General features: G+C 32.6%; 3 protein-coding genes across 5 annotated transcripts; 1 reads left to right on the plus strand and 2 right to left on the minus strand.

Annotated features, from left to right (window-relative positions):
* Positions 1–982: 982 nt before the first annotated feature.
* Positions 983–9,776, plus strand: LOC107924003 (zinc finger protein BRUTUS). Its single transcript, XM_016854246.2, has 14 exons — positions 983–1,508; positions 2,878–3,087; positions 3,950–4,144; positions 4,231–4,571; positions 5,083–5,311; positions 5,664–5,832; positions 5,943–7,169; positions 7,250–7,421; positions 7,589–7,810; positions 7,887–8,024; positions 8,510–8,744; positions 8,871–8,930; positions 9,250–9,321; positions 9,443–9,776. The coding sequence occupies exons 1-14, from the start codon at positions 1,224–1,226 to the stop codon at positions 9,590–9,592; spliced, it is 3,705 nt and encodes a 1,234-aa protein (XP_016709735.2). The 5' UTR covers positions 983–1,223; the 3' UTR covers positions 9,593–9,776.
* Positions 9,777–11,028: 1,252 nt separating this feature from the next.
* LOC107924005 (AMSH-like ubiquitin thioesterase 1) lies at positions 11,029–17,365 on the minus strand. Of its 3 annotated transcripts, none has more exons than XM_041080421.1 (14): positions 16,858–17,365; positions 15,644–15,708; positions 15,460–15,535; positions 15,210–15,362; positions 14,946–15,040; positions 14,353–14,458; positions 14,235–14,284; positions 13,641–13,980; positions 13,441–13,530; positions 13,298–13,360; positions 13,095–13,169; positions 12,710–12,772; positions 11,650–11,702; positions 11,029–11,558 (listed from the first exon to the last, which is right to left on the minus strand). In XM_041080421.1, the coding sequence occupies exons 1-14, from the start codon at positions 16,969–16,971 to the stop codon at positions 11,384–11,386; spliced, it is 1,518 nt and encodes a 505-aa protein (XP_040936355.1). In that variant the 5' UTR covers positions 16,972–17,365; the 3' UTR covers positions 11,029–11,383. The 3 variants fall into 3 exon arrangements, with proteins under 3 accessions (XP_040936355.1, XP_040936356.1, XP_040936357.1); XM_041080422.1 differs by having other exon boundaries at positions 14,235–14,281; positions 16,858–17,324; XM_041080423.1 differs by lacking the exons at positions 14,235–14,284; positions 14,353–14,458 and having other exon boundaries at positions 16,858–17,269.
* A 1,337-nt stretch (positions 17,366–18,702) lies between these two features.
* Positions 18,703–20,718, minus strand: LOC107904662 (40S ribosomal protein S7). Its single transcript, XM_016831106.2, has 6 exons — positions 20,594–20,718; positions 19,938–20,021; positions 19,766–19,839; positions 19,556–19,679; positions 19,112–19,294; positions 18,703–19,016 (listed from the first exon to the last, which is right to left on the minus strand). The coding sequence occupies exons 2-6, from the start codon at positions 20,010–20,012 to the stop codon at positions 18,897–18,899; spliced, it is 576 nt and encodes a 191-aa protein (XP_016686595.2). The 5' UTR covers positions 20,013–20,021; positions 20,594–20,718; the 3' UTR covers positions 18,703–18,896.
* Positions 20,719–25,256: the final 4,538 nt, after the last annotated feature.

Raw genomic sequence — 25,256 nt, forward strand, 5'->3', positions numbered from 1 at the left:
TAATTTACCTTGTATTTATAATTAAAAAAAGCTCGAGACTACTGAAATTAAAATGATTAAAAAAACATTGGGAAAATTTGATTCCATAATCCAAACCTTTACATCTTGGAACAACCTTTTTCATCCTTTTCACTCGCCTTATCCTTAAGTGGTCTCATAATAAGAAGACAAAATATTTTGCCTTTAAAAAAAAAAAAAGAGAAAAGTAAAAAACTAAAGAAACAAAAACAATAGAGAAGCCTCTAGGACCTAGGTTTATTCATCAACCTCTTATCACATTCCACGTAGAGAAACTCACATGATCCAGAAAAAGACTTATGGGTAAACTGCAACTAAAGTCACTAAACTATTAGTAAGTTTATATTTTAGTAATTTAACTTTTAAAAATTTAAAAATATCATTAAACTGTTCGAAATTTTTTATTTAAGTCACTAGGTTGTTAAAAATGTTGTTACTTTACCTTTTCTATTTGCACCACCTACACTAATCAAAAGCTCTTATCCTCCTTTTATTTTGCAGTTTAATTTTTTTATGAAACAACTTTGAATATCACGAATTTACGAATTAAAATTCAAATAGTTTCTTCTCTGATATCTGACACTAACCATCAGATTGATTAGATCTAAGGAATATTTTTCCACTCGTCTATGGGTAATAATCAACTCTATAGATTGTTGAATCATCGCTTATAGCTCGCTAACAGATTTAAAAAAGATACTTAGCAACTCAGTGACTTAAATTAAAAAATGCAAATAGTTTAGTGTTTTAAATAAAAACTTTTGAATAGTTCAGTGACTTAAATGAAAACTTTCAAATAGTTCAATGATCATTTTGTAACCTTTAAGAGTAAAATGACCAAAACGTAAATTTATTAATAATTTAGTGACCTTAGGTGAAATTTACCCAAGACTGATAGAACAATCCAGCGTGGCAAATCACGCCACGTGGCACCAACGAGGGTATAAAAACGACCACATTCCCCCACATTCTTATCACACCCCGGTCTTAAACATGGAACACCCTGCCTCGAGCCTTTCGTTCCCTCTCATCTCCCGTTGAAAATCTCAAACCAAATACCAAACGAAACAAAACCCGGAAATATATATTATTACGAAGAAGACAAATAACAAATAAAGAAAAAAAATTAAAACAGCAGCAAGCAATTGAAGGGCGAAGGAGGTATTAGTTTAACGGAGAAAGTCAAAGGAGCCAAGAGTTTTCAAATGGCGATTCCTATACCGGAATTGCGACGTGGAGACGAAGCGGTGGTGGTATCTTCCGGCACGGTGAAACCGCCGCCATTTGGAGGTTTGTCGGAGGAGAGTGAAGAGAAGTCTCCGATTTTGATATTCTTGTTGTTTCATAAGGCGGTGCGGAATGAGCTGGATTCGCTTCACCGTTTGGCTTTGGCGTTTGCTACGGGAAACAGTGTTGATATTCAATCGCTGTTTCAACGGTACGGTTTCTTCAGATCGATTTATAGGCAACACTCTGTTGCCGAAGATGAGGTACTCTTTTCTTTTTGCTCTTAATTTTGTTAGAATTTTCGAATGCTCTGGTTGTTTCGGCAAGAGAGTTTTGAAAATTTGAACAACTTGTTTTTCTTTTATTTTTGAATTTGGTGAATTTTGGATAGTATTTTTAGTAAATCATTGGAATTTATGTCTCTACACGCCTAAGTATGTACGTGGACGACTGCCTGTTTGTACACCGTTTCATTTTAGTTTATTAATTTCAATACTTGAGTTAATATTTTTCTTTGCTTGGTTCTTGGAAATTACGAAGGAATTAATCATTTAATTGCGATTTTTTTCTCTTGTTTCGAATTGGAGTGCATTCGTCGCATTTCAGTCTTTTTTTCCTTTAGCAGTGAAAAAAGGAAAAGAATATATTTTGATTTGTAATAAGCTATGTTTTATTTATAAGCATTTTGACTGTCGGTTGGTGGTTTTACTGGAGTCATTTTTTTCTTATGGAATTGATTTTAGTATTAATTTTCCATTTCCCTAACTTCATGACAAGTACTTCTGCTTCTTTTCAGAGGATTGTACTTGTAGATAAGTTATTGGGGGGAAAAAACCTTAGTGGAATGCTTTTTCACTAATGATGCTATATATATTCTTGGTTTTGTTTTAAATTCTAATAATTTCGGTGAAGAATGTTGAAATTTTATTTTTCTAAAACTTGAAACATGATAAGTTGAACTTGTGTTGATATATTGAATTGAGTATTTGCAAAATGTACCAATGTAGGATGCTATGAGTCTAACAGAGGCAAGCTTGTGAATTTTCTTTTTTAGTTGCAAAACAAGTTTCAGTTGCAAAACAAGTTTCAGTTGCCACTTTTACTTCTAGAAGAGCATCACAGTTTGGAATATTATAATTATTGCAAGTTAGAGGCAAACATTTTTGGTTTAGAATAATTTCCTTGCTAAGATGTTTCTCCATCAATGGCTCTGCAAAAAAAAAAATGTTTTGTTTTTACTGATCTAAGCATACCATTCAAAGAGTGTGCATCTATAACTGAAAAGAAAAATTATTAATATCTGGTTTATCTGAAATTTGATTGCTCCTTCCATTGGATCTTCTATCTTTTATTTTTTGGTAGTGTGACAACTAAAAGTTTCTGAACTTGCAATGTAATCTTTGAAACTGAAAGTTCTGGTACCTCCTGCTTGCATTTTGTTTTTTGAGAGAAGTGGTAGGATGCTCTCCTGATGTTATCAGGCAATATGCATGACCATGGTTACTTAATACCAACTGTTAGCTGCAATTCTAAGATTTCAATTTTGATTCCTGGAAGCAGTCTAGTGCATTCTTTGTTTCCTCATCTTTCTACTATATCAGAAATTTTACAGCATATGGATTTGAAATGCAGGTTATTTTTCCAGCCCTTGATATACGTGTAAAAAATGTGGCAAAAACTTACTCCCTTGAACACAAAGGTGAAAGCAACCTTTTTGATCATCTATTTGAGCTTTTAAGTTCTTATACGGAAGATGATGAGAGCTTCCCAAAGGAGTTAGCTTCTTGTACAGGGGCCCTTCGAACATCAATTAGTCAGCATATGGACAAAGAAGAGGAACAGGTATGAGCTTATGTAGTGTTGCTTTTCTATTTCAGAATTTATGCGATGTATTGAACAAATTCCTTGCTTAGGGTATCCTAAATATAACTAAGATAAAAGATCCACACATTTCTTTTGTGCTTGACAACTGCTTTTCATGTGTTCAATTTCAAAAGAACTAGTGCGTGCATAGTTGTTTTTAACCTGATAAGTTAGCTTCTTTTTATTGTGGTGTGCATGCTCCTTTGTTATAAACAATTAGTCTTTCTCTCAATTTTAGTTTTTTTTTTCTTTTTACTTGGTAGCTTACTTCATTTAATTATTTATGATTATTGTTTACCATGTTTTATTGACAGTGTTTTAAATTATTCACAATTTGAGGCTTGATTTGACAAATGTATTGAAAAGTGCATTTCTTTTATATGTTATGAATCTGCATGGGACTAATGAGTAAATTGTTTTTCTCCCCCAAGTGCTGTATCTATGACATATATATCAACAGATATCCAATACTTTTGTGCAAGTTGGTTAGGCTGTATTGATTTTTCTCCAAGAATTATTCAGTTTCATGCTTTTAATGCTCTATGTTCAATTTAACTTACTGGATATGCAGCTGCTCTATTGTTTTTGACATGTTAAATTCCCAAGCTATGCAAAGAAGAGGCCAATTTGATATTATAATTCTTTTTGCTTCACAAAGCATGAATTTTAAACAGCTACAGATCCATTGCAATAGTTATTCCCTTATCATCTGAAGCTAATTTTCTCGACATGAGTCAGTTGTCTTCTCTCTTTATTGTTTTAATCATCAAACCAGAAGACCACATGTGCTCTAATAGGGCTGTATTTTCGGGTTACATGGTATTCTCTTTGAATATGACAGGTTTTTCCCTTGCTTATTGAAAAGTTCTCTCTTGAAGAGCAAGCATCGCTAGTCTGGCAGTTTTTATGCAGCATTCCTGTGAATATGGTGGCGGAGTTCCTTCCGTGGCTTTCATCATTTCTCTCACCTGATGAATATCAGGACATGCAGAAGTGCTTAAGCAAAATAGTTCCAGAAGAAAAGCTTCTGCAGCAGGCAAGATTTCTATTTTCACCAAACCATTTATATATTTTGGACAATTTTTTATGAGCTTCCTAAGTGTTAATTCTTTACTTTTAAAGGTTATCTTTACATGGATGGAAGGGAGAAATGATGCTAACTTATTAGGAAAATATCATTTAGATTCTCCGGATGGCTTAAGCCAGTCATTGGACAGTAGAACCTGTCCTTGTGAGTTACCAAAGACCGGCAAAAGAAAATATTTGGAGCCTGGTAGTATTCTTTCTGAGACGGATGGCACTCATCCATTGAATGAAATATTGCTTTGGCATAATGCTATTAAGAGAGAGTTGACTGAGATAGCTGAGGAGGCTAGGAAGATTCAACTTTCTGGGGATTTTGTTGATCTATCAGTCTTTAATGAACGATGGCAATTTATTGCTGAGGTTTGCATCTTTCACAGGTATTTTTCTTGTAATCTTTTTGTTTTTGTACTAGTTTCTCCGCTTACTAATAAATTCTACCTTAAAAATCCACTGGGTCTAACTTTCTACATTTGCCCCAGAGAAGTTATCGCAAGCATCCAGCCTATTATGCCTTGAAAATTATTTTTTCCTTTAATTTAATATATATTCCTTTTAAAACTCATTAATCATTTTATTTAAAATAAAATTAAATATAAATTCTATTATCAAAATGAGTTCCCGCATTAGCATAAAAAATATTTGAAGATCAATCTAAATATGAATAGTATATGTTCCCAGGTCAGAGCAATCTAAAGCTGTCCCCCTGCCATTGCATTTTTTTCTGTAAAAGCCCTCCCCTCCTTTCTTCAGCTCCCATCTCAAAAAAAGTAAAATAAAATAAATAAATAAAAGATCCTGCCAGGGCAAGGGGGATTGCTAGTTTTGCTGTATACTTGTTTGCTTATATTTTAAGCAGGAAATTGATGATCGGATTGCTCTATTATGAAGTATTGCAGAGGACAAGGTAATATTCCCTGCGGTTGATGAAGAACTGTCTTTCATCCAAGAGCATGCTGAAGAAGAAAGCCAATTCAATGACTTTAGGTGTTTGATTGAAAGTATTCAAAATGCAGGAGCAGTTTCTACTTCAGCTGCTGAATTTTATTCCAAGTTATGTGAGCATGCTGATCAAATAATGGAAACTATAATGACTCATTTCCATAATGAGGAAGTTCAGGTGAGCTTTTTTTTTTTTTGGGGGGGTGTTCAGTAGGTGCTCTGGTAAAACATGAAGTTTTATATTCCTGAACTGTCCCAACTGCACATAACTACACAGCCATATATGCATACACCCACATCACCTGGGAAGGAGAAAAAAAAAAGGGGTGGGGGGTGGAGATGAAGGAGAGAGGCTGTCGGGTCCTAGACAATATGTGGAAGTGCTATATGACAATATTCTATGATTTATTTAATTATATTGGAACTAAAGCTCTATGTTTCCATGTGCTGTAATTGATTAGACTATTTTGTGCAGTTCTAGAAACCTATGGTTATGTGAATGTTTCTACCCTATTCTTGTTGATTTCTAGGTTCTTCCAATAGCGAAAAAGAACTTTAGTTTCAAAAGGCAGCGTGAACTTTTGTATCAAAGCTTGTGTGTAATGCCCTTGAGATTGATTGAGCGCGTCTTGCCATGGCTGGTTGGGTCATTAACTGACCATGAAGCCCGGAATTTCCTGAAGAACATGCAGTTGGCAGGTCTACACATCCATTCCCTATACAGCAGTTCAGTCAATTTTTGTTAATACAATTAAAACTTTCACTGCTTGATTTACCCTTTCTAACTCACTGATACTTATTTGATTCAGCTCCACCAACAGATAGTGCTCTCATGACACTTTTTTCTGGGTGGGCTTGCAAGGGTCGAAACCAAGGCATGTGTTTGTCTCCAACTGGAAATGGTTGCTGTGTTAAAAGGTTCAGTGACATTGAAGAAGATTTTGTTCCATCATGTTGTGCATGCACTTCTTCCATGTGCATGAACGAGACCTGTTCAACAATTCATGGAGATGAAGTTAAAAGGCCAGTCAAAAGAAACATTTCTGATTCATGCAAAACCGGCAATGCTGCTGAGCTGTCAGTTAGTGTCGATGCCCATGAGCAACCTTGTAATGAAAGGTCTTGCTGTGTTCCTGGTTTAGGAGTAAATACTAATAATCTGGGGTTTGGTTCTCTTTTAACAGCCAAGTCTCTGAGATCTTTGTCTTTTAGCCCCTCCGCTCCATCTCTAAATTCCAGTCTTTTTGTCTGGGAAACAGATAATAACTTGTCTGACATTGGCTCAGCAGATCGACCAATTGATACGATTTTCAAATTTCATAAAGCCATCAGCAAAGACTTGGAATATCTGGATGTTGAATCTGGAAAGCTTGGCGATTGTGATGAGACATTCCTTAGGCAGTTTATTGGAAGATTTCATCTATTATGGGGTTTATACAGAGCTCATAGTAATGCCGAGGATGATATTGTTTTCCCAGCATTGGAGTCTAAAGAGACACTTCATAACGTCAGTCACTCATATACACTAGATCATAAGCAGGAGGAAAAATTGTTTGAAGACATTAACAGTGTTCTTTCTGAACTCTCACACCTTCATGAAAGTTTTACCATAGGTCATATGCCAACTGATACTGGCACTGAACTTTCTGGTGCCTACAATGGTGATTGTCTGAGAAAATATAATGAGCTGGCTACTAAGCTTCAGGGGATGTGCAAATCAATCAGAGTTACCCTGGATCATCATATTTACCGAGAGGAACTTGAGCTTTGGCCATTATTTGGTAGATATTTCTCTGTGGAGGAGCAAGACAAACTAGTTGGGCGCATAATTGGCACCACAGGTGCTGAAGTGCTTCAGTCAATGCTGCCATGGGTAACTGCAGCTCTTACTCAGGAGGAGCAAAATAAAATGATGGACACGTGGAAGCAAGCAACCAAAAACACAATGTTCAATGAATGGCTAAATGAATGCTGGAAAAGACCCTCTGAATCATCTTTGCAGAATGAAATGTCAGAAACTGGCATTTCTCTAAAAGGTATTTGGTAATGATATGCATTTGGTTTGAACATTGTTGCGTGGAACATTTTAATTTATTTCTCGAATGTTCTGCTCTAGATAATGATTTCCAAGACAGTTTGGAACAATGTGATCAAATGTTTAAGCCTGGGTGGAAGGATATTTTTCGAATGAATCAAAATGAGCTTGAGTCAGAGATACGGAAGGTTTATCGGGACTCAACTCTTGATCCTAGGAGAAAAGCATATCTTGTTCAGAACCTTTTAACTAGGTTTGTTCCATGATATTTATCTGCTTTGTCTATACTAATTCCTAGAGTCATTGGCATTATATTATGTGTTTCTTATCCTCTGTTTCTTTTTATTTTTGGTTCATCATTGATTCTTTGTTATTCTTTTGACATGAGTTATTAATCAGTTAGTAAATTGTTTATTTTAGTCGTTGGATAGCTGCTCAGCAGAAGTTACCCCAAGCAGCATCCACTGAAGCTTCTAACGGCGAAGATGTATGGGGATGTTCTCCATCATTTCGAGATCCAGGGAAACAAATATTTGGGTGTGAGCACTACAAAAGAAACTGCAAACTCCGTGCTGCTTGCTGTGGGAAGTTGTTTACTTGCAGGTTTTGTCATGACAATGTGAGCGATCATTCAATGGATAGGTAAGTTTGAATAACTTTTCTCTAATTCGAGGTTAGAGTTCTCTGCATATGATTTTTTTTCTCTCAACCATTTCAGGAAAGCAACCTTAGAGATGATGTGCATGAGTTGCCTCAAGATTCAACCTGTTGGTCCAATTTGCATTACACCTTCCTGCAATGGACTTTCAATGGCAAAGTATTATTGTAGCATATGCAAGTTTTTTGATGATGAAAGGTATTTGTTCTTCTTGGCAGTTTTCATCTTGCAGCAAAACTTTACCTCCACCTGAATCTATTCTAACTCTTTTCATCATATTTCCATATTCAACCTGTAGAGGATTACCCTTTTAAATTGTTGTAAACCACATTTATCCTTATGAAGATGAGCACGCACTTTTTTAACCCCCATTGTTAGAGCTCTTAGGAAACCACATATCCATTTCTGACACTCATACCTAAGTCCAAGTAACATGCTTGTCCACCATTTTCTCCTTTCCTTTCCCCTCCAGCTATAACATGTAAAGGCCTTTGCACTACACTTGCATACTGAGAAAGTAGTAAAAATAATTGTTTTGTTTCAAGATTGTAACCAGAATGAGAATTTGCACTTGTACCATGATCACTAATTTGGAAATACTAATGAATGGTTCAGCGGTTTTAGATTCTACTGGAAGAGACGGTGCTAATCTTTGACCTATCCTAATAAATTTTCTGCTGCAGGAATGTGTATCATTGTCCATTTTGCAATCTATGCCGTGTTGGTAAAGGACTTGGCATTGATTATTTTCATTGCATGACATGCAATTGTTGCCTCGGGACAAAGTTAGTGAACCACAAGTGCCTGGAGAAAGGTTTAGAAACCAACTGCCCTATTTGTTGTGATTTTTTGTTCACATCAAGTGCAACAGTCAGAGCTCTACCTTGCGGCCATTACATGCATTCAGCTTGTTTTCAGGTTCTTGGCTTTCCTTTTCTTCTACTCCCAGTACCCATTTTTCACTTGTTTCTTTATGTATGATTATCTTTGAAGGAACATTGCCAAATTGGTTATATGCTAACTTCACATCTTTTGCTGTGTTAGGCATATACTTGCAGTCATTACACCTGTCCACTTTGCAGTAGATCCTTGGGAGATATGGCGGTAAAAACTTTCTTGCACCTTAGCTTCTTATGACTTGTAAAGAGCTATATATATTTTCATGTTTCTCATATCAATATTGAAGATGGCATATCGGTATTGTCTAACACTGGTGTGCTCATTTTTTTTATGCCTTTTCATATATTTCTAGGCTCAAACCCCTTTAAGCACTAAGATACATGTAGGATATGAACTGCTGTTCACTTATTCCTCAGTACATCGATCCCTGGATAGGAGACAATTATCCTGTTATAATGAACTTCAAAGTTCCATCTTGGTGAAGCATATTTATGTTATCTTTTTCATTTTGGTTAACTTTCAGGTTTACTTCGGTATGCTTGACGCATTGTTGGCTGCTGAAGAGCTTCCAGAAGAATACAGGGATCGGTGTCAGGTTTATTCTTTTCTTACCTCAAAGGACAAACTGGCTAAATGTTGCCCCTTAAAAGATAACTATAGAATGAACTAAGTTCCGAATTTTATCTTTACTAATGGCATATATATACAATCCACAGGATATTCTCTGCAACGATTGTGATGAAAAGGGCACAGCTAGGTTCCATTGGTTGTATCACAAGTGTGGATATTGTGGATCGTACAACACCCGCGTGATCAAGACCCCGACCCAGACACCAACAACAGATTGCTCTACTGTGAATCAATGAAAGGTTTCTCCTCTTCTTTCCCAAATAATGTATAGATGGTAGTTTGTAAATAACATGTGTAGGCAAATTATTTTTCCCCCCCAATTACGGCATAGTTTCCTTTTGGGAGCATCTAGACGCTCTGATAGAAAACACTACCAAGGCATTGAAAAGTTATAAATGTTTAGAACTATTTGCTTCTCTATACCTCCCTTCACTCTTTTTTTCCTTTTTGGTGCCGAGTCAAGTTATAAATCGAGGGAGGGAGAGTATTTTTGAACCTAATCATTAGGGTGCTGATAAGCGACTTTAATCACTATAAACTAGTTGGTGTTAGTTGACAATGTAGCCAGTATCATATCGGTATAAGCCCGTACTGATTGGTATACATTGACAATATATAGAAGTAAAATGAAATGACATTCTTAGCTTAAAAACTAGTTGCACCGAATATACAAGTTTTTATTTTTTGTTTTTATCATTTTTGGCATAATTATATTTAAAAATTAAATTGTTTTTATCAGTACCGAATACAATTTATTATGGTTTTAAAATATATATTTGTTTTCTTCTTTTTTTAATGTAAAATATATATTTGTTGGAGTTAAAAATTTTTATGTTTGCATATAACTATATAGTAATCGAAGTATATATATTTTTGTTTATATAATATATCTTTAAATTTAAAATGGTATGTTGAAGGTCACTGGTATTTACCAATATCAGATCAAAATCGTTATTCCTACTGGTATGGTGTTCACTATTTCGATTAATCACTCTTTGAAGGATTGCTTTTTCAGTGCTGAAAAGATGAAGTCAAATTGAATCATCAAATCGGTTTAGTAAACACAAAATCGAACATCTACTTAACGATCAATAAAAGGAAAAACAGTTTAATTTTGTAACTTATTTATTGTTTTAACAGACCCGAGGTTAATTTAGATAACCAATAATGACATTAATTTGGGCGATTAAAGCATGATTACTATGAAATTTAATTTAATTTAGTTAACTTTTTTTTATATAATACCTATTTTTATCCATAATTTTTTCTCAATCTCGCACAAGCTTACATTTTCTGAATTCCTACAATAGTAACAATACCAATTAACTATACAATGTTATTCCACAAAAAATGACATCCCATCTGAAGAGGGTTTCTTCAACTTCTTTTTACATTTTGGATAGCGCCAGCAAAAGAAAGAACCAACTCGATAGTTTCCAAAATCGGGATCTGTTAATTGCCTATTAACTACATAGTTGGACGAAAGCTAATTCAACCATATAGTTAAGGCTTCCAGTTCACTTAAATTCATAAAAATAAAAAATATATATAAAAAATTTAGTTCAACTCTCTCTACTACGACCAATTTTTTACCCGATTCAATAGATTAACTAGTTCAATACCCTTCTCTGAATTGACACCCCAACCCAATCAATCCGACCGGCCGATCTAATTCAAAGAACCTTGTCATATACTTCTGATTTTATAGATTGTTTTTAAAGAAAACCCCTGGTTTCCTTTGTTTTAAATTAAAAACCCCGTAGGAAAATTAGGGTTTACAAAAAATCCAATTCAACTTCAAATGAATTAGAATTTCTCTTGTTTAATACAACAAAAGAATGGAATCCAAAGCCACTTGATGTTTTGTTCCCCCCCCCCCTCAAATCCGTATTTTCCTAAACATGCAAATACTATGGTATACAGTCTTGTTTCTCAAATGTCTCTTTTCCTTTTAAACAAACAGGCACTTTTTACACTTACTGATGGTCAATCAACCATTTGCACATATGATGGCTATGATTGTGAGATCATCGAAGATCGATGACGTCAAAGTTCAGATTCGGATTCATATACACATCTGTACATGTACTGTAAAGGGGGCCACCATCTGGAGGTTGAATGTGTGGATGAAAGCCACGTTTCTGGCACTGTCTAATGACGGACATCCCACCCGGAGTAGTCAAACGAAAAATTCCATGTTTTCTGCACTTGGAATGATGAAAAGTTAACGGTAACTGGACACATAGAAAAAAGGATAAAAAATTGATTAATCATATAATAATATGCTTCCCACCTCGAAGCATCTCTTGGTGCCATTACGATTGCTACAGATTCCGGCAACATAATCTAGATACACAAACAACGACTTCAGAACGCTTAAATAACAATAAGAAAACACACATTGGCTTCTCTACCGCTAAAATGTGGATACAAAGTTACTAAGAGAAAGGACAACACAAAAGCAGGGTATTTTTAGATCGGTACACTGAAAGTAACCCTTCCAAATGTTTAAAACCATATTCTAGAAAATCCCAGGGAGGAGAAAACGTGGTTCTACGGGGTACTAATCTCCTTTTCTAATTTCATAAGCAGAATGCTAAAAGAACATCTAAAAACAGGTTCAGAAAGACCGCCGTGCAATTTTCGGTTACATAGACATTGGGAAACCATGGAAAATAAGAAAGTTTAAAAAATAAGAACACGGGACCAATCGATTCTGAGGATCTTGTTTGAACACCCTGGATCAAATATGAAGCACGATTTCAAAACAGATGGTTAGTGTTTTCACTAGAAACGGGTTTAACCACTTATATTAAACACTGAAATTCCTTCTGTCCTACCAAATCTGGAAATCGGATAGAGGACATTTGATGCCACCACAAAATCTGAAAGTTAGTTTAGTGTGAAGGAGACGAGTAAGAGGGTTCAGAGACGGGGAAGGAAAAAAACAAAAACAAAATAAAATTCTATCACTGAAAGAAGAGAAGATGTAAAGAAAAACAGAAGTTTTTATTTATTTTACTGCCACATCACGTGGCACTTTTGTGACAAGCACATGGCATGTCACCAGCATCATTCGTGCATACTGCGTCATGATGTTATTTGTGACTTATTTTTGAGTGACCATAGAAACCTAAATGTTACTGACTAAAACACTAGATTTCATAATCGGTTGACCAAAATAAAAACGTCACCCGAACTCCAAAAGTTGGGTAACTATTTGTGTATTTTACCGTACAAACTAATGACCAAAATGACATTAGCAATGAAAAATGAAATAGCTGAAAATATTTACAAATGAACCAAAATCTGTAACAGACACTAGTTTTATAATGATACAAAAAGGCACATACCTGGTATGAGTAGTGAGTATGGAGATCAATTGATGACATGAAACATGATTGCGTAGGATGTGTCTGAGGATACAAACATAAAAAGATATCATTTGAAAATATGTTATCAGGAATGCTAAATGTCAATTATGAAAAAGGAACAGATTTGAAAACTATGTTGCGATACATGATGTTGTATAGTCATATATATGACATAAGATCCGCACAAATATCTTCCAAAAGTAGAGAACTTAGGAAAAACAAACAAGGATTTATCGACCCTTTAGGTTATCAAGTTCACTCATCAACACAAATGTGTATAACTCACCTAAAACCCAACTGCAAAATCCATTTGTAACTGAGCAGATGTTAAAATATGAGGTTAAGTAGATTATTAAACACTTACATGAATCCAACCCAGTGGAAAGAGAGATCTCTTATCCTGTACTTCAAATATTTCCTCCTCATTTGTTGTTTGGCACTAATAAAAAAGAAAGTGTAATAATAGGAATCACATAACCCGCTAAAACAAGAGTAAAAAAAAATGAAATTTTTTATTGACGAAAATATTGAATTTAGATATGGTAATTCAAAATGAGACAAGCATACTGAGTCAGATGTTGATTCCTGCTTTGGGATAATAAGTGCTGTAACATAGAACTTCCTATTTTTCTGCAGACCAGTATCACAATAAAACTTCAGTATTACATTATGTGCAGATCAACAAAATGTCTTAAGGCATCAGTACTTACAAGTGAACCTGCAAGAACACCACAAGTTTCTAAATTCCTATTTGTATTTGATTTAGCCAGCTTCATGAAGCTTTCCATCATTGTTGTTGACTGAACAACAAATGGCAAGTCAAGAAAAGTCAGGCTTGTTGAGGATATAAACATGAAAAGATGAAGATAACACAGAATAAACATCAACAAAAGATGTCATAAAAACTTACAATGTGCAACTGTAGAGGAGATTCAGAAGGAACAAGAGCTTCCGTTGAGGGGTTATCTATTCTACAATCTGTCTCCTTCACCTGGGGAGATATTGCATGAACCAAATCCTGTACTTCTGCAAGTACAGGAGGAGGAGATGGCTGTCTGGTAACATTTATATGAACCGGAGCTGTTTCTGATTCTTCAAAAGAAATCATTGGACAAGGTTCATCCACATGAGACTTCTGACTATTCTCACAATTGCCAACAGTAACAGTTGATTCTATGCTTGATGCTTCAGGTTCTGAGTTGCTATGATCACTTTTGTCTGGAAGTTTATTTTCTATAGCCTGCTGCAAACTGTTTACACATGAAGACCATCAGATAGAAAAGTATTCACGAATTTCTTCAAAACAATCAAAATAAATAAAGAAAAAGATAATAGCATCACAATTGGAGTTTTTCAAATTTACTTCAAAACCAATATGCTTCTATAAAATAATCCTTCAATGCCTCTAGAAACCATCTTATTTTCCTTTAACATCAATTCAATCAATGTAACTGTGATCAACAATAAGCAATTACACATTCCCAAAACTAAAAAAGGAGCGGACCTTGGAAATTCAATTGGAGTCAGGTCAATATTGCTTGGATATTGCACCTGCTGTAAGAAAACTTATGTAAGCCAAGTTTCTTTGTGAGGACCAAATAATTAGGAAGATACCATCATACCCGTATATTAGTTTTAGGAGGCTGCCACTGCCCATAAAGCCCATTTGGACCCAGAATAGAATGTTTGGAGAGGGTTTCGTCCTTTGGACGCATCAGGTTTAATGACCTAAAATAAGCAACAAAAGAAGGGCTCTCAAAAACACTTTTCCATTGTAGCATGCACTAAACTCTGGAGGTTAAACTCTAGATTCAATTCCTAAAGCTTGAAAATTGTAACAGTACAGAATTAAATTCCAAATTCAATTCCATTGTAACTTCCTCATTTTCAAATATCCATTTTGATGCATTCAGTATCAAGAAATGATACTGGCATATAGAACAGTCAGTAATCCTCCTATAAGGAAATTAAAAGTACAAAGGCATAAGCAAAAGACTCATAAAGTTGAACAGAAGAAAAGAGTTTTGCACATGCAACACTAGGTAATCACTTGGAGTTGTCTATTGCAGCAACCAAATATTAGATATGAGCAGGATGGGGAAAAGACCAAAGAAGAACTTTCTACCCTGTTCAGGTGCTGAAACCAACTCTTTATTTCAAGGTCTGAACTCTAAGGAACAATACTGGAAACCCTAAAATTAAGAAAGTAACTTACATCCACCTGAACTGCTCTTCCATTGGTTTAGAATATGATAATTGCTGAGCTATTGGACCATAAGAATTAAATTCTCGCGCAGCTGGTTTAACTGCCTGCAATTTAACAACAGAATTCATTTTAAATCTGAATCTACAAATAAATTAGAATTGTGTAGATACAATTATAAAAAAAAAAACTAACTCGGACTATGTGATCAAGAGGCAATCATAAAAAAAATTAAAGTAACAGCTCATTAGCAGAATAAAGAAGCACTAACAGTACCTTTGTCATACCATAGTATGTTAAACTCTGGTTTTTAACAGCAGATTGCTGTAACGAATTACTTTGATTAGTATATCTTCTGTTTAATTCATTGATCTTCTGCTGCACTGCTGGCTTCAATTCTTCTAGCTCATTCAAGGCATTGAGTAGTCTCTACAGAAAAATTTTGAAAATCAAATTTCATATCAAACCTTTCAACCTATAACAGATGCGAGTAAAGAGGGGAAATCAAGGAGAGAGAAGTAATTACATTTTTCAAGTAGACCTTTTGGCTTTGTAGTGATGCTCTATAATCTCGATGGAATGGTATTGTTTCAGAAACCAAACTGAATAAAAAGGGCAGGTGAGGAGGGGTACAAGTAGCCTTACATACATTTTAAAGGAATACTAAAATTATCAAATAATCCACAATGAAGTGTCCTTGTCTCACTCACCCTGAAAACCTTAGAAGCATGATGTATAGATCTATGATGTTCTTCTCAGCTCGAAAGATGTCAGCCTAAATAGCATTGAGTATATTATAAAAGTCAGACCATTTAGAGCAAGAAGGCAATAATTTGATATATTAAGAAATAGCATACAAGCATAGTGATGTTAAAAAAATAATTTTAAGGCAAGCATAAAGTATGACCACCAAAATATTTAACAAAGATAAGCAAGAATCTAATGTTGCACCTTTACGTGGCAGTCCAATCAGTAATGTATATGCATTAAACCCTAAAGAACAAACCCCAACAGAGTCATCAACACTCCAAATCCAAAGCACTCCTTTCAGCAAGTTCTAAATAATTCGCGTTCAATTCTCAGAACAATTTAACAATTTGCATCACAGACAAAATGCTTTGCTACTTTTTCAAACTTATTTCACTTTCAACATTTCTTAGCTTCAATACAAGCCTAACTTCTCATATTACACTCCACGTTTTAGTAAATGGAAATGCTATACAAGACTAAACAAACATCGGTATGAACACATAAATAGCCCCTTAAGATTAAACACTCCCTCTTTAATAATTAATAACCAAAACTTTCATGAAAGTAAGTGCCATTTATGCATCAAGTTCACAACCAAAAGACAAGAATGCATATTTCAACTTTAATTGGAAATTCAGGGTAATAGTATTCCACGAGATAAATTGTGTACATCAGCATCAATTTTAACCACAAACTTCCATACTCTTTACCGTTATCTTTTATCCATTCTGGCATTATAGTAATTAAAACTTTCCATCCATTGAAAGCTACATCATATCCCAGCTTTAGTTCTTTGATTGTGGCTTCCAGAAACAAACATAAAATTTTGATTTACATACAAAAATGCAAATACTTCTCAATAATTAAAAGATAAACAAAATTACACTCTTCATAGAGAACATGACTTTGCTAAAACAATCATGTTACATTGGCGTTCCATTATAGTTATTTTTTTCATTTGAAATCTTTAAAATTCTACTTTCCACTATCTTTTCCCCTATTTTGCTAACTATTTAGGAACCAGAACCAACAGCGATATCCAATCGAGGTTTAAGTCAGTTAATCAACTAAAAATTACCAAAATTTGGAAACACAAACAGCACATAAGATACAATATAAATACAGAACTAATTTAACATGAAAATATAAAAATTTAAATTCTTAAAAAAGAAACCTGTTTGAGAATATTGTCGGCAATTCGGTAGTAATAGCGGAGGGGGATCCGATTATCAACATCAAGTCTTTGCGCACTCGCCGCTATGTTTATTCTTTCCGTCGAGGACATCATCCCTTCTCTTCTTCTCCTTCAAAACTTCCCTTCCCTTTCGTTTCCTTTTCCAATTATCAATACAACATCCGTCGGATCAGCGATTCGGTAATGAATTCGGAGAGCCTTGAAGCTTCGAAAGGGGTCGTCAACGGCGGATCGGGAGAGAAGGAAGGGATAGGATTGAAAGAGGAAAAGTCATTCTGCTACCGGTTAGGGGCAATTATGGAAATGCAGGGACACTTATTTCGACATTTTATTATATATTTTCAGGGTACGTTTGGTGTATGGGATTTTACAAGATTCAGTTGACCGAAACGGAATAAGAATGAAAATAGTATGATGATGAGAAATAGATGTAAAATCACCTTTTCATCCCCTTCTCCTTAATATTTTAACTCTAAAATTTTATTGCAACTATTATTTTAACAATTTATTCAAAAAATATATTATATTAATATCTTGCTAAAAATGTTAAATAGAAATGATAATGTATTATAAACTAATTATTTTAATATTAATAATATTATTTAAAAATGTTAATAAGAATTATGATTTCTTGTGTTCAAATTTTATGATCACTATTTTTTACATTAAAAATATTATTTTACAGATTAGTAATGGAAATTTTTAACTCCATAAATTTTAATATATGTCTTTAAATTATATATAATTTTTTAAAAAAAAACATGTGACAAAATCTTAATCCTACTTATAGAAAATAATTTTTACTATATATGTACCAAATAATCACTTTTATAAAAATTTAAAAAATTTAAATATTCTTAAAATAATATTTTGTCCAAGTAATTGCCCTTATATAATATTTGTTGTTTCCTTATAAAAGTAAAAAAAAAAAAGTAATATCACAATCGAAATTTAATTGATTAAGTGGTACAAATTCAATCAAACTTTTAATAATATAGAGATATTTTAATCTATAATATATATATCAAAGGAAATTCTCACTTGGCACGTGTTTAGTATTATTTTTGTATTTTACAGAAATTTTGGTAAATATCACTTTTGGTCCCTCTAGTTGACACATGTTCAGCCTCTGTTTTCTTTTCCTTTATGATTAGTCACAAAGTTACTAAAATAAGTGGTTATCCAATTCATTTTTTTGCTTAAATTTTCCCTACCCCTCCACAACCTCCACTTTTTGCCTCCTCACTTTATGCTTCCACCTCTCTCTTCAATTTTTTTATTTACTTTTTTATTGTAATTAAGATATCTATTATCAATAACTAATTTTCTTACAGCAAGTAAACAATTTATCATAACATGTATTCTATTCCCATAAAAAAAAATCAAATCTCCAAACACATAATTAAGAAATGGAGTAAATAATCACCACACCATGGTTTTGATTTTCTTACTTTCATTTCATCTCTAGCAACCGAACATCTTGAGTGCCACCGTCGATGGTCTTTGATAGTAAAGAGTCAGTCTAGCCCTCTTGCCCCCTTTCAAATGGGGTGGTGTCATTTTCGTGGTAGTCACACGTTGAATGACAATAAACATCCATTCAAAATCAAGATCATGACCAACTGCATTCTCTACCGTAATTAAAAAAAACACCTTACTGATCTACGAACTGTCCCAGAGGCTTTTTCATTTGCTAAACCATTTTTTTTTGGTTCCAGGAACGATGATCATTCGATGAGATAAAGCATAGTAAAATGGATTTTATAAGAAAATTAAGTCATTCATTAGCTTGAACCAACGAAAACCTTTTCAAACTAACAAACCTACATAATTAAATGCCATTACCCAATAGTGAAATATACGTTCATAACAAAGAAAATAAATTCACCATGACACTTTCTCTCCTAGTTTAGCAACTCATAAATGTCGATGTCAAAATTTTAAATACCCTCACAAAAAGAAGTTTCAAGGGTAAAAGGACCAGACAGAAGGTGTCATATCTTTTAAAAAGGCCTTCTTTATGCCTCTGTAACTGGGAACTCAAACACAACATCCTTCCCTGCGAGCTTCCGGTAAACTGCTGAAAAGGTTTCGAGCTTGTACTCTGTGTTGTTTCGTTCTTTGGGGTCCAAAAAGACCTGTACAAAAAGGGTGCCAAACAATGAATGAGCAACATTTACCAAACTGTTTTAGTATTAGAACAAAAGAAAATTGCATTGCAGCAGTATTGTACCTTCATTATCTTCGATCCATCGATTCTATATCTAGTACGCTTCCCGACAATCTCAGCAGGTAAAACAACATCTTCAAGCATTGCCTCGTGTACAGCAGTCAGTGTACGGCTGCGTGGCCTCTGAACAGCTGAGCCCTTCTTTGGAGGCCTCAATATCCTTCGAGTGGCAATAAGAATCACATCCTAAAACAGACGCATGAACTAAGTTAAAGCTTAAAGACAAGAAGATGCATACATCAAGCATATCAATAAAAACATTCCAACTTCATCACAAAGAGTACAACATAAAAACTTAAGATAAACAGTAACTGCATATCAAACAAGGGATTCACAAAGACATATGTCTCATTTCTTGTTGAACTGCAATGTCTAAATGACCAACTTCCAAATTTCATTTAAACTGCCCCCAACTTGAAGAAAAAAATAGCTTAGCCCATTCCTCACCTTGCCACTGAACTTCTTTTCGAGTTCCCTCACAAGCTTAACATGAACCTTACGGAAAGCTTTCCTCAATCTGTAGGGGACATGGATAACAACAGCTTTTCGGCTCCCAGAAACATCGATTTGGCTGCAAGTGAATAAGTAATATAGTCATATGGTTGATAAATACAGAAGTAACTTTACAGTTACTGGATCCCAACAAAACATTCTTACACTGCTGAATTAATGTAAAGATCTTTGAGGTCACTTTTCAGGTCCTGGTTGGTATTCTCCAAATCAAAGAATGCCTGTTACAAAATTACATGCACAAATAATGGAATCACACCCGGGATTGCACATTCTCAAGAACTTTACAAATTCAAAAATTTTAAGAGTAATTTAAAACCTGTGCAACAGACTCCTCGAATTCGGTTGGTTCAACATCCTTATCTTTGTGAATCTTCTTCATCGACGTATACATCTTCAAGATCTGCATTGTAAGATTCATAAATAAAAAAATTTCAAACCAGTTTCCATACATAAAAATATAATTACAAAATCATACTGAAAAAAGAATAGGTGAAGTAAAATGCCTTACTAATTTAACTAAATATTAAACTAAGATCCAACTTCTGGAACTATAGCTCAATTTATACCAATTTCAAGATTCAATAACAAGTTTAATAATTGATAAAACCTTCATTCAATCCGTTCAAATTACATGTTCTATTCTATGAAAGGAAATAAATGAATATTTCCACTAGAAATGGTTTACACTCATTTGACAACAAATTCCTAAATAGAAGGGGGAAAAAAACAGCTTATCACACATCGACGCTGCTCATAGAATTACATAAATCTCATCGATCTAAGTGGTTGTTAATTGTTTACAAAAAAGCAATTTACAAGACCGAAATCTGCATACATACACTCGAAATTTTATGGATTCCAAACAAATTTTGGCACAAGCTAAAACAAATAATCTCAAAACTACAAATTCAAACAAATTCCCGCAATTTCTAGGCGATGAAGCAAGTAATAGGAAAATGAAAGGTGGCGTACCTTGGCGAAGAATGATAGAGTCGAGAGAGAAGTATAAGCGGCTCAGTTAAAATCTTTAGGGTTTCTATCGAAATACTTAATTTATAGTGTGACATTAGAAGTGGCCCGTTTCGCTAGGGTTTTTATATATATTCAATTAACTATTAATACTCGAAGTCATGTTCCATTTTAAATTTTTTACTCAAAAAATAAATAAATAAATTTTTATATGTCTATATTGAACTTTTTTTTAATTATCTTTAAAAATATTTGTAACTAATAAAATAATCAATCATCAGTACAGTTTAAATTATATTAACCATAAAGATTACGTTTATTTATAAGTATAAGAATATTGTGGAATTTAAACACTTTACAAAATCTTTTAGGATTATATATATTCAACTAGTTTTAGTGAAGTATTTCATTAGATAAATAGATGACTTTCTCCGATTGTTTATAATTAGATAAGTTTTTCCATTTGTTTCACGAATCGAGTTAAGTCAAGTGGGTTAAATAAATTTCTTTTAATCAATTGACCTTGTTAAGCAATATCATGTGTATTAATTATAGACTTTGATCCACGACCCATAACACTAGTAAGTGTATTGAAATAAGAAGAAAGTTGGAAGGATCTTAACCTAAAGAATGTTGCATTTTTTTTCTTCCTGCAAAGTACAAAAATGTTGTGTCAACAGCACCGTTCTTATAGTAAGCAAACAGTAATCACCCGCTGAGGCAGATTTAGGGTGTTAGGAAGCCCATAGTCTATTAAAATAGGAATTTTATCATTATGATGTTTTAAATTTTTAAAAAATTTAAATTAATAAAGATAAAATTAAATTTTAATACCTTAAAATAATAAATTTTAATTTAATCTTTTAAAATTATAAAGATATAAATAATTTTTTTCCTAGCTTCGCCCTTGATCACCCGTCGTCTCGGACTCAAAATTGAAAGTCGTTTAGTTTGAAAGGCAAAAACTTGGTTGCTCCCTCATTATTTTTCTTGAAGGTCTCTTTCTTCTTCGCCTCCAATTCCGATGTCAAGTTCTTGATTAACTTGTTCATGAACATGACAAACTGCTTCTCGTCAGAAGGGGTTGCTTCTAAAGCCTAAAAGGGTCGACAATGTGAACAACCTTCACAGCTTGGTCATCAGTCATCACCACCTTCGGCAGAAGGATTGGTTGCATGACCCACTTTAGCATCCCATTCTCGATTTCCCGTGAGGAGATTCTGGTAAACCAACATGATTGCGGTCTCTCTCGAAGCGAAAAGCTAAAGGCTTTTTTTAGTTCTGAGAGTGGAAGAGAGAGACGAAGGCGGCGACATAGAGCGAGAGAAGAATGTTGCATTCAAGGCACAAGTATTTCAAATTGACTTCATAAATTATATATATTATGCTTTTTCATTAACATCTAACGAGAAAATTTAATTGAATATAAAATTATTTGATTCCTGAGCATATAAAATATGTATTCGTTAAAGAAAATGATACTTGATCTGAATTCTTAAATAATTAACAAGAAAATAAATTGAAATGAATATTGGTGGGCCTATTATTGAGTTCCAAAGCCCAAAATTATTTAGCAAATTGACGTCCTGAAATCAATACGCATCCCGCATCTAATTTAAAGTCCAATTTTAATTTTAAGATCCAAAGATATAAAGGCCCAAGACATGGAATTTAAGCAGGTTTTAAAAAGCGTAAAATACATCTAGCGTCACTCAACTATTAATAAATTTACATTTTAGTTACTCAATTTTAAAAAGTTAAATGGTCACCGAATTATTCAATTTTTTGTTTAGTCACTAGGTTGTTAAATTCGTTATTGTATGGCATTTTTTGTCCGTAGCGTCTGCACTAATCAAAAGCTTTTTTTTCTCTTCACGTTTATAGTTCAATTTTTTTTTCATGAAACAACTTTGAACATCGTGAATTTTCAAACCAATTTCCAAACACTTTTCTTCTCCGATCTCTGACATTGGCCGTTAGATTAACTTAGATCTAAAATATGTTATACTATTTGTCAATGAATAATGATCTATTGTACCAATTGTCGAATTGTCACTTTAAGCTTGCTAACTAGACTTTTGAAAAATAAAAATTTAACAGCCCAATGATTTAAATAAAAACTATTGAATAGTTCAATAACTTAAATGAAAACTTTCAGATAGTTCAAAAACCATTTTATAACTTTTTTTTAAAATTAAATGACCAAAATATAAACTTACTAATAATTTAGTGACATTTCATAATTTACCCTTAATTTAATTTTTTTATTATAAATCTCAAATAATCAACTTTGATTCAATTTATAAAACATTATACATGAACTTCAATTGATGCAATTATACATATAAAAAATTAATTTTACTTCAATTATACATATAAATTTTTAATTTTTATTTAATTATACATATTTTAAAAAATAAAAAAACACAGTTACGTATTTACTTTCATATTAGATAAAAATGATCATATGTATATGTTGATAACAATAATATTAATTTCTTTTTTCTCCATCACACCAAACATAGTGTTAAAGATTGTCGTAGTTATGGTCCCCATAACTTGGAACTAACGTGTACTTACTTCCAAGTGTTTATGCCTCAAAAAATTTATATTCCTAAAGTCAAACAAATCCTATTTTGGGTGGAAGAACACTTAAAATTGAGTAAAATGGGTTGCTTAAATTGTTAAGAGTTTTGGTACCATGGGAATCTATCGTCATTATTATTATTGAGCCACCAATTTCCTACTTTCTGTTAAATTCCTCAAACACTATCCAAATTTGCTTCAATTTTACAAATTATTTTTAAAATTATATATATCTATAGCTAAACTGCTACTGTTTATCTTGTCTTGTTTTTAATGGAAACCTATCGATTTATGCTTTTAGTAGGGACTATGAAATTTTGATTCCTCTTTTTTCTAATTTAAACGTGATTTGATAAATAAATAAATAAATTCAACAATAATGTAAAATTGATTGAATAAATTATTTTAAATTTATCCGAATAGTTTACTTGAATTGATCCGACTTAAGTTTTTATATAAAGTATAATTAAATTAATTTATATATACTTTTATTTTTATTTTAAAATTGTTACTATTTATGTAATTTCATAAATATTATCTCATTGAAGTGCGATTTACCTTGAATTTATAATGGATTCATAAGAAAAATTGAATTCAGAGTTAATACTTTATAATATTTTATGGCATGTTTCAATACTTAAAATTAAATAAAATTTTATAATGTCTAATTCCATTTCCTATGTTGAATAGAAATTCATTTAAACACAAATTGATTGATTAATTAAATTATTTAAAATTAAAATAAATAAATTGGAAAAAAAACCTAAATTTGAATAACATTAAGTCAAATATAAAATTTAAATGATAAAAACTTAAAATAACTCACATTTTACATAATTATTTGTATTATTTAAAAAAATTCTAAATTAGAATATACTATTTTATGTTTATTTATATATGGACACGAAACTAAAGGATATAGGCATAAACGACATCGGAAAAGGACAACGTGCCCATGCAACTTGGTCTGCTAATATTATTGTTGGCCGCGTTAAGCTTCAAGCGGTCGGCACAAAAGAAGCCAACATTAATTACTTAATTGAAAGGTAAATCTAAAATTTATATCGAGTATTTTATTTGTATGAATTTTATTTTTATATTAAAATTAAAAAATACAAATAACAAATTTCGATTATAACTATTTGTAAAATATACAAGGAAGAGTAAATGGGGTCAATTTTCTGATGAGTGGAGCTGAGATTATTTTATTTTTATTGTTTAGTTTCACTTTTATGTCTTTGTAGTCAAGTAAAGCTTTTTTTTTTTCCTTTTTTTTTTATAGATATGTTCACATGATTAGATAAAAAAATATAAAACATATCTACACAAGTTATCAAATATGATCAAATGATTGCATGGAAGCTATGCATTTAAAGTATTATTGGTAAATTTTGAATTTTAGTGCTTTTTATTTTAAGTAATTTATTTTTTTTTATTTTAAAATTTTAAATGTAATTTCAATTGTTAATATTGTTAAAGTTTTTTATTAAATTTATTAGTGTGATATTTTGAAATAAAAAAAAATTCACTTGGTGTCATGCAACACCTGGATTTAATAGATAAATTTTAACGGTATTAATAATTAAATTTGTATTTTTAAATCCAAAAATAAAAGGATTAAATTCATTGAAATAAAAACAAGAGGACTAAATTCAAAATGTATGAATAGTATAAAGACTAGAAGTACATTTTAACCAAATATTTACATGCATGTAGAGGTGTTTATGAGCTAATATTAAATTGGGCTTAAGTATGCTATTAACACATTTTATGAATTTTATGAATGATTAATTGAAAGTGATTCTAGACTTGCTTGTCCAAACCTATCCATTGAAAATGATTAACCTAAACTTATTTTTACGCTTGCTCATCTTTTTTTTCTTTTGAAAATATTTATATTTTTAATTTAACAATTAATAATATTATATTATTCATTAATTAAAATTTTAGACAAGACTAATCAAGTCCAATCTCATATTATTTTAAGCTTGCCCATTCTAAATCAGCTCGAACTAAGCTCAAGCTTTAGATGTTTAAATTTAAGCTTAACTTATATTTTTTAAACTTTTACCTAAATTTA

The sequence above is a fragment of the Gossypium hirsutum genome, chromosome A11, assembly GCF_007990345.1.
Source record: "Gossypium hirsutum isolate 1008001.06 chromosome A11, Gossypium_hirsutum_v2.1, whole genome shotgun sequence".
Lineage (NCBI taxonomy): Eukaryota > Viridiplantae > Streptophyta > Magnoliopsida > Malvales > Malvaceae > Gossypium > Gossypium hirsutum.